The 16,714-nt window shown below is 44.4% G+C and overlaps 1 protein-coding gene across 2 annotated transcripts in view; it reads right to left on the reverse strand.

Moving 5' to 3' along the window:
* Nucleotides 1–16,714, reverse strand: part of ULK4 (unc-51 like kinase 4) — a 685,490-nt gene that overhangs the window by 1,848 nt on the left and 666,928 nt on the right. For both annotated transcript variants that reach the window (XM_027774534.1, XM_006155390.3), the window contains one exon: nucleotides 3,876–3,961. In XM_027774534.1, coding sequence (XP_027630335.1) covers nucleotides 3,876–3,961 — 86 coding nt within the window. The remainder of the gene's footprint in view (nucleotides 1–3,875; nucleotides 3,962–16,714) is intronic.

The raw sequence follows: 16,714 nt of genomic DNA on the forward strand, positions 1-16,714 counted from the left end.
GCGAGGCCACCGCATTGTCGGCAGGTGACCTGTAAGACCAGAGAGACGCACTGGGCAGGCACCTCAGGGTAAAGTGCCCCCACTCTCAAAGACGCTCCTGTGTGCACCGTCTCCTTCCGAAAATACCAGCTCTGGGGATGGGCAGTGAGAACCCTCAGCCCACAGTCCTGGTGGGGTCCGGACTGGCCGTGCCAGCACCCCTGAGTTAGGCCTGAGTCCGGGCCGCCATTCGTGCTCTGAGCCTCCTCTGCCAGGTCCTGCCTGACCTGGAGCCCGCAGTGGGCCTGCCCTGCCCCTCTCTGGAGCTCACATGTGTGGCCCAGACCCACCACCCGTGACCTCCCTGATCGGTGCTGCCACTCCCTGGCCAACCAGCCGGCACCTCTGCGTTTCTTACTCATAGGTGTGGATGTGCAATTAAGAGCTTAAAATGGAAACTTTGTTACCAGAGCAAATTGTTTGACACACACTTAAACCCGGGCTGTAACAACTGTTAGCTGAGAACAGAATGGAGCTCACGTGGCAATGGCCCTTGAAGTGGAAAATGAGCTCGTGGCACTCTGGCTGCCCAGAAATAGAGCTGTTACCCAAAAAGTGACAGGGAGGGGGTGTAGGGCGCTGCACGGAAGGCACTGGGTGGCAGTGGGACAGGGCTGCGGCTGGGGGGTAGGGCCGTGCATTCCCGCCCTGCACACCCACCAAGGGTCACTTCTCAGGCCCTGAAGGATGGTGGGAATGCCTGTTAATCTGGCCTGCTCTGGGCTGAGCCCAGGCTAGTCTGGTGGGGCACGCTGCTTACGCCATCCGCCAGAGGAGCCCCAGGGGGGTGGCCAGGAGGCCCCAGCATCAGAGCTGAGAACTGCCCACCACGCATTCTTGGTTGGCGCAAGAAAACCCCTTCTGGTTGGGCCGTCTGAACGAAGCCCGAATGTGATCACTTCACAGGAGCAACCTCCCTGCCCAGAAGATCCTCCTGGTGTGAGGCCACCCACCTCACAGAACATGGACATGTTTGGGACAGACTTGCTCCGGGTCTTCCAAAATGGCCCAGCACGAGGGTGTGACAGCTCCAGCCTGAAGGCCGGCGGAGGCCCCTGCCAGACCAGGAGCCCCACCGAGGCAGGCATCGAGGAGGGGGGCTCTCCTCCATGGTTCTCCCCATGTCCTCAGCACAGATCTGCCCGTGGTGGCTTCATGGCATTTTGCACAAGGCCAGGATCCCTTGGGATAGATGCCACATGGTCCTCGCAGACCAGTCTGGCAGAAGGCCACAGCCCAGCCCAGGGAGTCACTGCCTTCCACTCCAGGGCCCAGCAAAGCGAGCAGACGCCTCTCACACCAGTCAGCCTACTCCTCACTTCGCAGAAAGCCACAGAGAGCCTACCTTTCGAGTATAGCCAATGAGAAGAAAGGGGGGACGTGGGCCGAGAGGTGACATCTCCCCACCTCCAGGGTGATCTGGAGGGGCTCCCTGGAGCTGAGCCTTCTCCGCAGACTCACCCTAGCGCTGCCTCAAATTAATACCAAACCCGAAACGCTCCAGGAAACACTTCACAGACCGTGGGGTTCCAGAAACTACCAGGAAAGGCCAGACACTGTTCCATGTCTCGAATCCACATTCTGTGAGTCCAGCAGCCCTTGAAAATGGGGGCTTCTCCCCACACGGAGAGGGCAGCTGGGACTGGGACCCTGTGGCCCAAACTCTGGTCCCTCCCTCAGCTCTGGGGACAGCGGCTGGAGGAAGGCAGTGCCCCGGCCTGCGTTCACTGCCCTGCCACGGCTCGGCTTAGTGTGGTCCTACCCGGTGAGCCGTTGACAGCAGCTGAGCCGAGGATGCGCACCTGGAGCAAGCTTCTCTGCCCTGCACGCGCTTTCTCTTCAGACACTGGGCACTGCCACTTTGGTAAGACTGTGAGTTCGGTAAGCCCATCCCAGCACCCGCCGGCACCTCTCAGGTCCAGAGGACGAGCGGTACATGTCACTGTGAGACGGACCCTCCCAGGGACTCCACTCCAGCTCTCACTCTGCCACTGAGCACCGGTGTCACTGTGGGGCCAGCTGAGATGCCAGGTCCTGCCCTCGCAGTGTGTGACACTGCTGGGTGACAGGCCTACCCCTGACCTGGGACCTGACCTCAGTTCTAGGGTATTCTAGACACGCTGACTGCACAGGTGAGGCCTGGGGGGCTGGTCAGCCCACATGGTCAGCTCCTGGTGCCAGACGCTCACTCTGTGTGTGCAACGTGTCCTCCCTGAGGGGCGGCTGAGGAGGGGCCTGGTGCAGTGCAGTACGCTGAGCTGTCAGTTCTGCCAGTCCTGCTGGGCCAGGGGTCCTTCACTGGGTGGTGGAGGATTCTGTGCCTCCAGGCGGGCTGGTGAGGCACGTGTGCCACGTTCCTTAGCTCTGCGCCTCCCAGCTAGTCCTCATGCCCGGAGCCTCCACAGATGCCCTGAGGAGGAATACTGCTTCCCCGAGCAGGGCTAAGACCTCCCTCTTTCCATGGGTTGATTCCCTTTCTTTTCTTTCCTTTTTTCATAATAACAATGTCTGGAATAACGCAATCTTTTAAAAAACAAGGGGGGGTGGGGCAGGAGGTGGCATGGTGATTAAGGGCACTGGACTCCCACATGGCCAACTGCACTTTGAGTCCTGGACCTGGCAACTTGCTTTCTCACTTTCTCTCTCTCTCTCTCTCTTTTTCTCTCTCTCTCTTTTTTTCTCTCTCACACTCTGTCCCTCTGATCAAATTTAAAGAAAGAAAGAGAGACAGAGAAAGAAAGAGAGAAAGAAGAAAGGAAGATAGACAAAATAATTTCAAAAAAAAAAAAAAAGAACTGTACAGATTTTCTATTTACCCTACTTTAAAAAACACTGAGAATTGCCTTTGTGTGTGTGTGTTGTACCTGAACAGACTCACACATCAAGTGGGAGAAATGTCCCATGGAAATAGACAGGTGATCCTTCTCACACAGGCTATTTAACAAGGTTTCGTATTTGTCAAAGTCAGTTTCACTGATCACTTCCTTTTACGTGTATCTGACAATCAGTGGGATTTTTATGAGTTAGATGAAAGCAACCTGATTTCTCCTTTGCTTGAAGTTATTAGAAGATTCACTAAAAAATCCCTGATTTGAAACTATCTGTGTCAGGAGATATTGAGTTGGTCCTGAGCGAACTAACGAAAGCCTCTTTGGAGACGCTTGATTCTTAGAACCTCGAGTAGGTGGTGCTGAAATGTTACTCGCTGGCCCAAAGCCTTAGCAAGTCGTCAATAAATTCTAAGCCTCGGCGAGTGGACGAGGCTCCCTCTGCGTGACATTACTTACAAAGACGATTCTTGAAAAGGCATCTGCAGTTACAGACAATACTCAAATGCTCTTGTGCCCTCTTTGGCTTTTGATTAAGAACTTTTATTTATAAATGGTCATCAAATTCTTTTTTTTTTTTTTTTTTGGAGAAGTTTTTACTATAGGTCGCATGTGCTCGCCAGAAAGACAGAGAGACAGAAAGCGAGAAATCACCCCCCAGGGGGGATGGCCATGCCGCAATCCCTTTTCCTCCATTCTCCTCTCGGGATCTTGGGCACGCACACACACATGAGTCTAAGCCACTGGGTCCGGGACTCAAACCGCGGTCGACCACATGGGAGTTCAGCGACATAGCCATTACGCTAACTGCTGGTCCCTCCACGGGTTGATTCCTACCCCCATTTCCCAGGGGATGGAGGCCGGAGTATTCCTGCCCACAGGGCGAGCGATCTCAACACGCTGGAAGGTGGTGGGCCCTGGTACGTGGTGGAATAGGGGCAAAAGGGAATGGCGAGTGTCCGCTACCCCTGAGCGGGCTCTGCGCTGCTCTCCCTGGGCCCCACTTACCCACTGCCTGGGGCCAGCCCCTCCATAGCCCGCAGGAGGCCCTCTGCATTCTTGAGGCTGTCTAGGTGCTTCCCGTTGGAGGTGACCTGCAAGTGAACAGAAGAGAAGGGCGTGGTCAGCCGGCCCTCCCTGACCTGTACCCCCCAGGAGGGGCACCCGATTGTCAGGCCCGCATCGCACCACAGCCTCCTGGGAACTGGGGACCCTTGGGGTGGGCACAGGGAGTCGCTTGGGCTTGGGATGGCCATTGTAGGGGGTGCCTCTTGTGGAGGGTTTGTGTCTAAAAGCCCAAACTTTTCAGCCAAGCCAAAACGACAGCACCTGTGCTGGGCCCAGCAGGCAGGGTTGGTACCTGGAAACCTGTCCTCAGGTGCTGGGCCCAACATGGTTTCTCATGTGGCCAGGACCTTGGATCTGGGGGCCTGAGGAGCTAGGGAGCCCGGGACCAGAGCATGAACAGCAGCCCACAGGAAGTGCCCAGGCTCATCACCTCAGTCTGGGAGCAGGAAAGGGGTTGGGATGAGGATGGACCCAGCTGGGGTACCTGGGACCTCAAAATTCTGTCCCTCCAGAAAAGGAAGACATCCGGTGAGGCAGAGTAATAAACCTTTGGCTAATTCACTTTATAAGTTTGAACACTGTATAATAAACACTTCACTTCACATCTCAGAAGGCTCTGTGGTTTCCTGTGTGTTTTCTTTTTTTTCTGTGTTTTTTTTTTTTTTTTTGAGAGGTTTTTACTATAGGGCGTGGGCTCACCAGAAAGACAGAGACAGAGACAGAGAGACAGAAAGCGAGAAATCACCCCCCATGGGGGATGGCCACGCCGCAATCCCTTCTCCTCCATTCTCCTCTCGGAATCTTGGACACGCACGCACACGCGCCCGGTGTGAGTTTAAGCCACCGGGTCCAGGACTTGAACCGCGGTTGACTACATGGGAGTCTAGCAACACAGCCATTATGCCATCTGCTGGTCCCAACTGAACCTTCTTAAGAACAGCAGCCATTGGGGCTGGCAGGTGGCGTGGTGGTTAAGGGCGCTGGACTCCCACTGGGCAACCACAGTTCGAGTCCCAAACCTGGTGGCTTGCTTTCTCACTTTCTCTCTCTCTCTCTCCCTGTCTCTCTCGCCAAATTAAAAAATAAATAAGCAAATAAAATAAATAAAGTTAAATAATCCTTTAAAAATAGAAAAGAACAGCAGCCACTGTCTAGTGTATGAGAATAAGTTAATTAGAAAATAAAATTATAAAATTAAATTCGTCCAAGGATCTAATTCTGGGTAAGAGAGAAAACACGCCTCCCTTCCTCTCCCTCTGACTGTAGTTTTCAAGCCTGAGCCAGAATGCACAGCACGGTTACTTGACAACACTGACAAGTGTGTGGCAACAGGAACATGGTGGTGGTGGTGGGGGGGGCACTGAATTCAAAGCACTGGCCCACTAGTGGGGCACTGACCACTTCGGTGCCTCTGGCATGGGGCAGCCTGAGCTCAACAAACCCAAAGTCCCGATGTGAGCATTATGGGACAAGGACAGCTTCAGACAAACCCAGGTTTGTTGTTTTTGTTCTTTTTTTTTTTTTTTTTTTAAGAGAGATTTTTGCTATAGGGTGCATGGACTCACCAGAAAGACAGGAAAAACAGAGAGAGAGAGAGAGAAGAGAGAGAGAAAAGAAATCATCCCCCAGGGAGATAGCCACACCACAATCCCTTCTCCACTCTCTCAGGATTTGGGGCATGCATGCATACGTGTCTGGTGTGAGTTTTAAGCCTCCAGGTTTGGGACTCCACCAGCAACATAACCACAGCGCCACCTGCTGGTCCCAAGAAAAGCAGTGTGAAGACTGAAGAGAACTGCCCAGAGCTAGAGTAGAGAGCCTCCCCCAAGTCTTCCTTGCTCCTGATGCTGTTGCCCAGGCCCCAGGCTGTGCTGTAGCAGCAGTAGCAACAGCAGCTAGCAACAGGGTGGCGCTCTCTCTGTTCTCTTAGCGTCTGGCCTGGACGTGGCCTAACTGTGGAAGTGGGCAGTTTCTGGCCAGACAGAAAATGAGAGACCAGGGAGCCAGAAAGTACTAGGGAGATGATGAATCAAGAAAAGCTCACAAAAGCAACCTCATAACTCTTAGGAATGCCTGGGCTCTCCCCAATCTATGCATGCATGGGACTGATCCTAACAGCAAACCAGACTTGGAGAACTGAGCAAACTGATACGTCTCTGCCCACATCCCAGACTGCCCACTCCACCAGGTAGCTCTGCATCGCGCTGCAAAACATGAACTGGTTTGACACCGAAATTACAGCTCCAACCCGGTCTAAACCTTGTGTGCGTAATTGCTCGCTGAAGCAAAAATACCAATATTTTCAGTAGGTTTTCACCGAGACAGAATCTCAATGTAAAATTCAAAATGACCCAGACAAAATTCAATCTTAATAGAACAGCCAACCATGAATCTGTGAACTCACATGAGAAAAGACCATCAACAAAAGCAGTAAGTATGATGACACTTACGTTGGAGTTACCTGACAAAGACTTCAAAGCATTACAAAAATTCTTGGGAACCAGCAGTTAGCGTAATAGCTATGTCGCTGGACTCCCGGACCCAGTGGCTTAAAACTCACGCCGGGCGTGTGTGCGTGCATGCCCAAGATCCCGAGAGGAGAATGGAGGAGAAGGGATTGCGGTGTGACCATCCCCCCTGGGGGGTGATTTCTCGCTTTCTGTCTCTATGTCTCTCTCTGTCTATCTGGCAAGCGCACGCGCCCTGTAGCAAAAACCTCTCCAAAAAAAAAAAGCATTACAAAAATTCTAAAAGCAATTACTAACACTTTTGGAATAGACATTTAAGACACTGTATCAGCAATAAAATAAAGGAGAAGAAAATAGAAACTTTAGAACTAAAAATATAATAACCAAAATTTTAAAAGTCCTTGCTGGATGGACTCAGTAGCAGAATAGAGACTGTAAGATGAAAGAACCAGTGAACTTTAAAATAGATCAATAGAAATTATCCAATCTGAGCAACAAAGAGAAAAAAAGATTGAAAACACAAATGAACAGTGCCCCCAAGGACCTGTGAGACAGTCACAAAAGGTGTGCGTCATTGGAGTTTCGGAATGAGAAGACAGATGAATGGATGAAAGGTATTTGAAGGAGTCATGTGTAATGAAAGAAATAAATCTGAAGAGTCAAGAAGGTGAGTAAATCCTAAACAAGATAAACCCCAAGAAATCCACATACAATCCCACAACCATGTATACACCCACATATCATACTCAGATTTGCTGAAGACAAAGAAGGAATCTTAAACATAGGAAGGACAAAACGATGTATTGCCTATAGAGTAACAATAACTTGAATTACTGTGGATTTCTCATCAGACCAGAGGCCAGAAGAGAGTGGCAGAACACTTTTAAAAATGCTAGAAGGAATAAACTATCAAACTAGATTTCCGTGTTTAGAATACAACCTAGACAATATCACTTATGGATGATATGGTATCAAAATATCTTAGAGGAATGATGTGGAAAAAGACCATTTTCAGATGAAGAAAAACTAGTAGAAGCAGAACTGCTCTGAAAGAATTGCAAAAGGAAGTTCTTTTTTTTGGAGAGATTTTCGCTATAGGGCGCGTGCACTCGCCAGACAGACAGAGAGAGACATAGAGACAGAAAGCGAGAAATCACCCCCCGGGGGGATGGCCATGCCACAATCCCTTCTCCTCCATTCTCCTCTCGGGATCTTGGGCACGCACGCACACACGCCCGGTGTAAGTTTTAAGCCACCGGGTCCGGGACGTGAACCGCGGTCGACTACGTGGGAGTCCAGTGACATAGCCATTACGCTACCTGCTGGTTCCTGCAAAAGGAAGTTCTTCAGAGGAAAAGAAATACCAGAAAAAATTTGGAACATTAGGAATGAAGGAAATACAACAAAAACGGTAAATGTAACTGGATATCCTATTTCTTTACAAATGTTTGATGGTAAAAAAATCTGAAAATAATTATCTGATGGTTTTTTTTTAAGAGTTATTTTTTGAGACCAGCAGTTAGCATAATGGCTATGTCGCTGGACTCCCATGTAGTCAACCGCAGTTCGAGTCCCGGACCTGGTGGCTTAAACTCACACAGGGCGCGTGTGCATGTGTGCCCAAGATCCCGAGAGGAGAATGGAGGAGAAGGGATTGCAGTGTGGCCATCCCCCCGGGGGGTGATTTCTTGCTTTCTGTCTGTGTCTTTCTGGCGAGTGCACACGCCCTGTAGCGAAAACCTCTCAAAAAACAAACAAACAAAAAAAAACTCTTTTTTTTTTTTTTTTTTTTTTTTGGGTTGGCCACATATTCTCACCAGAAAGAGACAGACAGAGACCAGGAGAGTGAGAAATCATTCCCCCAGGGAGGATGGCCAGGCTGCAATCCCTTCTCCTCCCATCTCCCTCCTTCCAGAGGATCTTGGGCACACACACACACACACACACACACACATGCTCTGGGCATGTTTCAAGCCACCGGGTCTGGGACTTGAACTGCTGGTGGCTAAGTGAGAGTCCACCAATGTAACTGCTACACCATCTCTGTTGCTCCACTGATGGGGTGTTTTAATGTACGTAGATGCAATATATAAGACACCCATTGGGTTGTTGAGAAAGTCATGATGCAATTTTACATGAAAAAAAAGAAAAAACAGAAAAATACATCATGACTTTCCTGAGGACCTATTAAACTATAAAGGGGGTGGCAACGGAGTATATAAGGTGGTAAGATTTCTATATTCCAATTGAAGTGGTAAAATATTGGCTATAGTAGACTATAAAAAGTAGACTATGAAACAGAAAGTATTTTATAATCCCAATAAAAACCACTAAAAAATTATATAAAGAGATGCAATAAAAAAAACACAACACATAAATTAAAATGCAATACTAAACGTATTCACATAGCTTAAAAGAAGTGGAAAAGGAAAAAAGAAAAGTGTTGAGAAGGAACAAATCAAATGCAAAGTACAGTGAATCCTAAGTCATCAAGAATTATTGGGTTGCCAGAAAAGTCACGATGTATTTTTCTATGCAAAAATGCATCGTGACTTTTCTGACAACTCAACACATTAAATGTAAATTATCTAAAGGTGGCAAGGTAGAGATTTTCTGAATGAAATTTTTTTTTATAAAAATGACAACTATACACTGTCTATAAAAAAATCTTCGTTCGAATATAATGACATAGGATGGTTAAAAGTAAAAGGATGAAAAAATGTACCATGCAAACGTAAATCAGAAGGAAGCTAGAATAGCTATATTAATATCAGGCGAAGTATACTTCAGAGTACAGGCATAAATAGGGACATAACGTTTTGATTAAAGGCTTACTTCACCAAGAAGACAAATGCATATACAATCTAACCACAGAAATTACAAACACACAAAATAAAAACTGATATATCTGGAGCAGTGTGAAGAAGAGGCTCTGGTGGGACCCATCAGAGCCTGCCGGCCCCTGCATCCTCCACGTCCAGCACCTACATCCTGCCATTGTGACCACCATGACCACGAGAAAGGCTGAAGGGGATGTTAAAGGAGATAAAGTCAACGTGAAGGATGAACCACAGAGATAGGTAAGTCATCTGCAAAACCTGTTCCTCTAAAACCAGAGCCCACGCCTAAAAAGGTCCCTGCAAAGAAGGGAGAAAAGGTCCCTAATGAAAGGGACAATAATCCTGCAGAAAATGGAGACGCCAAACAGACCGGGCACAGAAAGCTGAAGGTGCTGGAGATGCCAGGTGAAGGGAATGCATTTGTGATCATGTGCCCTTCTGGTGACTGTAGAGTTTGAAATACTATTGTTTTCAACCAAGTTTTTTTTTTTTTTTTTTAAATGTCTTACCTTTTTTTTAAAGCTATGTTGTTAGCACACAGAATACTTCGTTGTTGTTTTTTGGGGGAAGGGGCATTTGTCACGACTAATAGAATGTTTCCAAAGCTGGATTGATTTGGGGGTACATCTTTCCCTTCTAGTTTTGAGTGACTTCCTCTTGGCTCCCAGGAAGAGGGATTCCCTGATGTTGACACACATAGCCACCTTGGCACAGATACCTTGTGGTGTGGAAAACTTATTATTTTTTTGTTTGTTTTTTGTTTGTTTGTTTGTTTTTAATGTCCTCTCCCTCTCTGCCTTCAGCACAGACTTAACTTCCTTAAGCAAGAGACCTGTTGGAACCTGACCACAAAAAATCAGATTACAAATATGTCAGGCAATCTGGACTTTCTGATAGCATTAAGATGGCATCCTTCAAAAGGGCAGAAGTTCCTTTTTTATATTGTTGGGTCTTCAGGTTGATAATTATACCATTTTCAATTTCTGAAACTCAGAGTTGGCTTGTGAAAAGCTGTTGAACAACATGCTAAATGTGAAATGTCAACCCTTGCTCTTAGCCTACCCTGTTCAGAGCATCATGTGAAGACTTCACTTCATGTTTTTACAGTGGCTTTCTGATTTTGGTAGTCCACTGAAGAAGGAAGTTTATAAGTTATCTACTGTTAATGACTATCTGCCCATATCTTGCCTGAAATACCATGACTGTTTATGAAAATCATCTTTAATACAACTGGATACAGTTTGAAAAGAAAACCAAAAACCTTTAACATCTGAAAGAAAAAATAGACAAATTCACAATTGTAGTTGGAAGTCAGAACTCTTCTCATAGTATATATAGGATGAGTAAACAAAAAGTTAGCAAGTGGAACCACCAAGCAACATCGTCAACCAAATGGATCTTACTGACATTTGCAGAGCACTGAACCCCTGAGTAACAGAATACACATTTTTTTCCAAGAATCCAAGAACATTGACTACTGTATACAATATTGTATAACCAAACAAATCTTAACATAACTTAAAGTATTGAACTCATATAAGATATATTTTATGAACTTAATTCAATGAAAACAGAAATGAATAAAAAGGATAATAAGAGTATTTCCAAATCACTTGGGAATTATTCAGCACACTTCTAAGTAACCTACATAATTTGAGGGTGAAAGAGAAATCCTAAAAAAAAAAGTAGAAAATATTCTTTGTTCAATGAAAATGACTATATAACATATCAAAATTTGTGGGATGTGGCAAAAGCAGTGCTTAGGAGACTAGCAGGAAACTTATAATACTAAATACTTTTATTAGGAAAGAAGAAATGTCCTACATCAGTCATCTAAGCTTCCACACTCAAGAAATTAGAAAAGGAAGAGCAAAACAAACCCAAGGGCAAAGAGGGAAGGAAACAACCAACAGCAGAAATATCGGCCTAAATATATCAATACTCACATTAGATATAAATTTACCAAATACTTCAGGTAAAAGATGAAGACTTTCCAACTGGATATAAACAAAATAAAACACTATCTATCTATAGTTGTATTATGTTTTATATTCAGGAGTATCGTATTTTATTTTGTGTGTGTGTATGTGTGTGTGTGTGTGTGTGTGTGTGTATGCTATTATATACATGTGTGTATTATGTGTGTGTGTATCTATATAGATATCTTACAAGAAACATACTTTAAGGGCACAGAACAGTTGAGGGTTAAAGAATGGGGAAAGACATGCTGTGCAAATAGTAACCAAAGGTGAGTGTAGCTAATACCGAAGTAGACGTTAAGGCAATCACCACAACTAGAGAGTAGAACATTTTATATTAATGATTAGAAAGACATGCAAATTCCAAATTTGTATGACCCTATTTACAGTTTTAAAATACACAGAACAAAACAAAATGACACAACCAAAGTGAGAATTGGATAAATCCATAGTCACAGTAGGGTACTTTTCAATTTCTCCCTTTAATGTGCATATAGAAATCAAGAAGGACATAGAAATTCTTTCTACATAAGGTTAACAAACTTGACCTAACTGCTGACATATGTAGAAAAAATTATCTAACAACTGCAGAATATGTGTTTTTTATAAATACACATGGAAAATGTCCAAAAGAAACCCATATGCTGGGTCGTAAGGCAAGTTCTAACAAATTTCAAAGGTATAAATCTAATAAAATATCTTGGGATCTATAATTTAAAACTACAAAAGACTGATGAAAGAAAAACTTAAATAAATGGATACTATATTCAAAGATTAGAAAGATCAATGTCATAATATGAATTCTTCCAAAATATAGATTTACTGAAATTCCTGTCAAAATCTCAGCAAGAATTTTATGGATAACTGATTCTACTAGAGTAGCTAAAACAATTTTGAAAAAGCAGAATAATGTTTGAGAAACTATCCTCTCCTGCCCATGGAGAGTATATGTGCTTGTTACAGAGAGATGGAGGGAGAGGGAGAAAGCACCTCCCAATGAAGTTGTGCCATCACTCCTCCATTTCTCTGTCCTGTTGGGATTTTCAGTACACATGCACATGTGCCCAGCATGTTTGGCATGCTTTTTGAGCTACCAGGTCTGGGACTTGAACTGCCAAGTTTGCTATGTGGGCTGTCTCAACCACTAGGCCATGGAGTCAGCCCAAACTACCCAATTTTAAGATTACTACAGTACTCATGACAGTGTGGTATTGGCAGTAGAGAGTCCAGAAATAGAACCACATAAATATTGTTGAAATAATTGAAAAAGGTACTAAGGTACTCAATAAAGAAAGAGTAGTCTCGTAAACAAATGATGCTAGAACAGATAGGTGCTCATATGTAAAAATATGAACCTAGACACATATCTTACACCTTATATAAAACATAATTCAAAACTGATCATAGATTTAAATGTAAAATATAAAACTTCTAGAAGAAAATATAGGAGAATTTCTATGCAACCCTGGGTTTGCTGATGAGTTTTTAACACAAAACACAATTCCTGAAAAAAAAAAAAAGACAAACTGGATGTTATCAATATTATTAATAAAAGCTTTGCTCTGTATAAGAGACTGATACAAGAATTAAAAAATTAGCAGTGGAATTAAAGAAAATATTTGCAAATCATGTATCTGATAAAGGACTTGTATCCAGAACATATAAAGAACTCTCTGACTTCAACAATGAGAAAATTATGAACCCATTTTTTAAAGTAAGAAGAATATCTGATTAGATACTTTATCAAAGTAGACATACGGATGGCAAATGGAAAAAGATGCTCAACATCATTTGTCATTAGGGAAATATGAATAAAACTCTCTTAATGCAGTCAGGCTACATGCCTATTAGAATGGCTAAAACTATTAAGATTGACAATAGCAAATGCTGATGGGGACACAGAATACCAAAAACTCCTTCACCACCGATGGGGATGCAAAATGATACACTTTGGAAGACAGTTTGGCAATTCCTTATAAAAGTAAACACAGTCTTACTATATGGCCTTTTAGGTATACCTTTAGGTATCTACCCAAGAGAAATGGAATGTCCACACAAGAACTTGTATATAAAAGTCTGTAGCAGCTTTATTCACAATTGCTAAAGAGTGGAACTAACCAAGATATCCTTCAACAGAGTAATGGAAAAACAAGGAAACCATTCATGAATCACTTGGGAGGTTTTTTGCTATAGGGCGCGTGCGCTTGCCAGACAGACAGAGAGAGACAGAGAGACAGAAAGCGAGAAATCATCCCCCAGAGGGGATGGTCGCGCCACAATCCCTTCTCCTCCAATCTCCTCTCGGGATCTTGGGCATGCACGCACACGCGCCCGGCGTGAGTTTTAAGCCACCAGGTCCGGGACCCGAACTGCGGTCGACTACGTGGGAGTCCAGTAACATAGCCATTACGCTAACTGCTGGTTCCCTCATGAATCACTTGGAATGCAATCAAACCTATACAGTCTGATTTGATATTTAGAATGAAATATCAATAAAAATAAGTCTTGGTAAGTTTCGAAAAAGATAAGAGTTTTAACTTGCTTGGCTAGTTTATTTTGTTCCCTGACATGTCATTTTCTACAGTCAAGCTTGAAATATGAGAATTTTAAGTGGCTTTGAAATGAATGACCCTTATGAGTGAACTACTCCTTTCTCCCAAAGTCTCATCTCTTCTTAGGCCACTGAAGATTTATAAAAAAAAAATTTTAAAGAAGTAATTTATTTAACTTTATTTATTTATTTAATTTTAATTTGAACAGAAAGGGACAAAGAGAGAGAGAAAATGAGAAAGCAAGCCACCAGGTCCGGGACTCAAACTGCGGTTGGCCATGTGTGAGTCCAGTTCCTTTACCCACCACACCACCTGCCAGCCCTGAAGGTTTTTAAATTAAGAAGAGAACCCACTTTCTTTTTTTTTTTTTTTTTTTAGAGATTTTTGCTATAGGGCCCGTGCGCTTGCCCGGCAGACAGACAGAGAGAGACATTAGAGACAGAAAGCGAGAAATCACCCCCCAGGGGGATGGCCATGCTGCAATCCCGCCTCCATTCTCCTCTCGGGATCTTGGGCATGTACATACATGCGCCCGGCGTGAGTTTTAAGCCACCGGGTCCAGGACACGAACCGCGGTCGACTACGTGGGAGTCCAGCGACATAGCCATTACACTAACTGCTGGTTCCCGAGAACCCACTTTCTGATAGGAACATACCACTGTATCTATTAGACAATGTGACCTTTAACCTTCTATTTATTCAGTACTTAAAATTTTCTTAAAAGCTAAACCGTGAGTCTGCTCAAAGTCAACCCACCTAATTTTTCTCTTTTGAGCTGCCTAAGCAAAAAATGTTTTATGCTCACTGTTGGATGCCCACAGAGAAACCTCTTTACCATTCTGAATAAAAGTGATATGTGTCCACTGCAATAGGGCATGTGCGCTTGCCAGAAAGAGAGAGACAGAAAGCAAGAAATCACCCCCCAGGGGGATGGCCACGTCGCAATCCCTTCTCCTCCATTCTCCTCTTGGGATCTTGGGCACGCATGCACATGCGCCCATCATGAGTTTAAGCCACAGGGTCCAGGACTCAAATTGCAATCGACTACATGGGAGTCCAGCGACATAGCCATTACGCTAACTGCTGGTCCGAGCAGCTATTGGTCTTACAGCTGTGATTATTGAAATAAATAAAGGTGACACAGTCCTTTGCATACTAGATGGCATTACTGGATGTTACATGGCCTACTGGTATGATATGAATATGCTCCCAGAAACCCATTAGGATTTGATTATACTGATGATATTAAAATGATACTAAGTGAAACTTAATGATACTAAGTGAAAACTTAATTCCTTCATGATGTCCCATGGTAAGACTGAGAGGGTGGAGACTGGTTCGTGGTGACTGCATCATGGAGACACAGTCTCATGAATGGATTAATCATTTCTCTCAAGGCTAGTGAGTACTAGCTCTGGGAGAAGCAGTTAGTTCTCATGAGAGCTGGTTGTTATCAAAGAGATCAGAGGGACCAGCAGTGAGCGTAATGGCTATGTCGCTGGACTCCCATGTAGTTGACCGCGGTTCGAGTCCTGGACCTGGTGGCTTAAACTCACACTGGGCGCGTGTGCATGCCTGCCTAAGGTCCCAAGAAGAGAATGGAGGAGAAGGGATTGCGGCGTGGCCATCCCCCTGGGGGGTGATTTCTTGCTTTCTGTCTCTCTCCGTCCTTCTGTGAGTGTATGCGCCCTATAGCAGAAACCTCTCCAAAAAAAAAAAAAAAAAAGAGATCAGAGAGGACCTATCTCTCTCTGCATGCACCCACCAGCCTTTGTGCTTCTGTTGACCATACTGTAGGCCTAAGACTTTAGACTTTGAAGTTACCAGAATCATACATTTGTGAACAAATCACTATCTTCTTATAAAATTACCCAGGCTCAGGCATTTGTGTTAGCAATACAAAAAAAAAAAAAACAAAAAAAAACCAAACAAACTCAGATGCTGACCACACTGAGATCACACTGTGTGTGTGTGTGTAGGTTTCTAAGATCCTGAAAGCAGGAGGTTCAGGAAAGGAGATCACAACTTGATGAGACCCTATTGAGGGAGCTTTTCCTGTTCTCTCTTTCTCAAGCCTAATCCTAACACTCTCTCTTTCTCTCTCTCTCTCTCTCTCTTTGTATTTATCTCTCTCTCTTATGCATGCACATAGATTCTCTATCATTAACAACATGCATATTGTAAAAAGAAAGAGTATGGCAGTGACTCTAAGAAAATAATGGGAGAGAAGACTGGCAAAGACTAGAACCACAACATGTTCTTCCTGTAGTTACTATTTTCATTACTAGCAGTCAGTTAATTTCCATAAGCCAAGACAAGCAAACTCAGTTCTTATTTTGCAATAATGTATAGCAGAGGTTTCTGGACCTCTGAGCCCAAGAGTGGATTTCAATATTTCAAATGGCAGGCATCCATTTCTTGCAAACAGAGTCATGCCTGCCTCTCATTTCTCTGCTCTATGATGAAAGTACCTCAGCTGAGTCTGAAGTGCTGTTCATTATCTCCTGTTACTAAGGTATCTGTTAGGTATACAGTTCAAATCAATCAAAATGGAAACAAGGATTTTACTCAATACGCGAAGTTCACCCAATAGACAAGTATTATTCAAAACATGGGATCTTTAAGAGAAAAATCACAAAAATAAGAGTTGGAAATGTTTAAAAAGTTTATCTTTCATACGAGAGACAGAGAAAGAGAAATAAACACCCTTACCATGGTCTCATGCCACAATCCCCACCCCTCCTCCGGCCTTTTAGCCAGCTAGGATGATAGGCACACAGGCTGATGGACCCAGGAACTGAATCTCAGTCTTCCATATGGCTCCCAGCAGAGCAGGATAGCAGAGTGTTGTGTTCCTGTTTCTATCATAGCCACTGGATCAAAAGTTGGAATCTGAGCTTAAAATTAAGTTCAACTTGGAAAGAAAATTCTTTGTATTCA

The sequence above is a fragment of the Tupaia chinensis genome, unplaced genomic scaffold (genome assembly GCF_000334495.1).
Source record: "Tupaia chinensis unplaced genomic scaffold, TupChi_1.0 Scaffold000451_2, whole genome shotgun sequence".
In the NCBI taxonomy this organism is placed as follows: domain Eukaryota; kingdom Metazoa; phylum Chordata; class Mammalia; order Scandentia; family Tupaiidae; genus Tupaia; species Tupaia belangeri.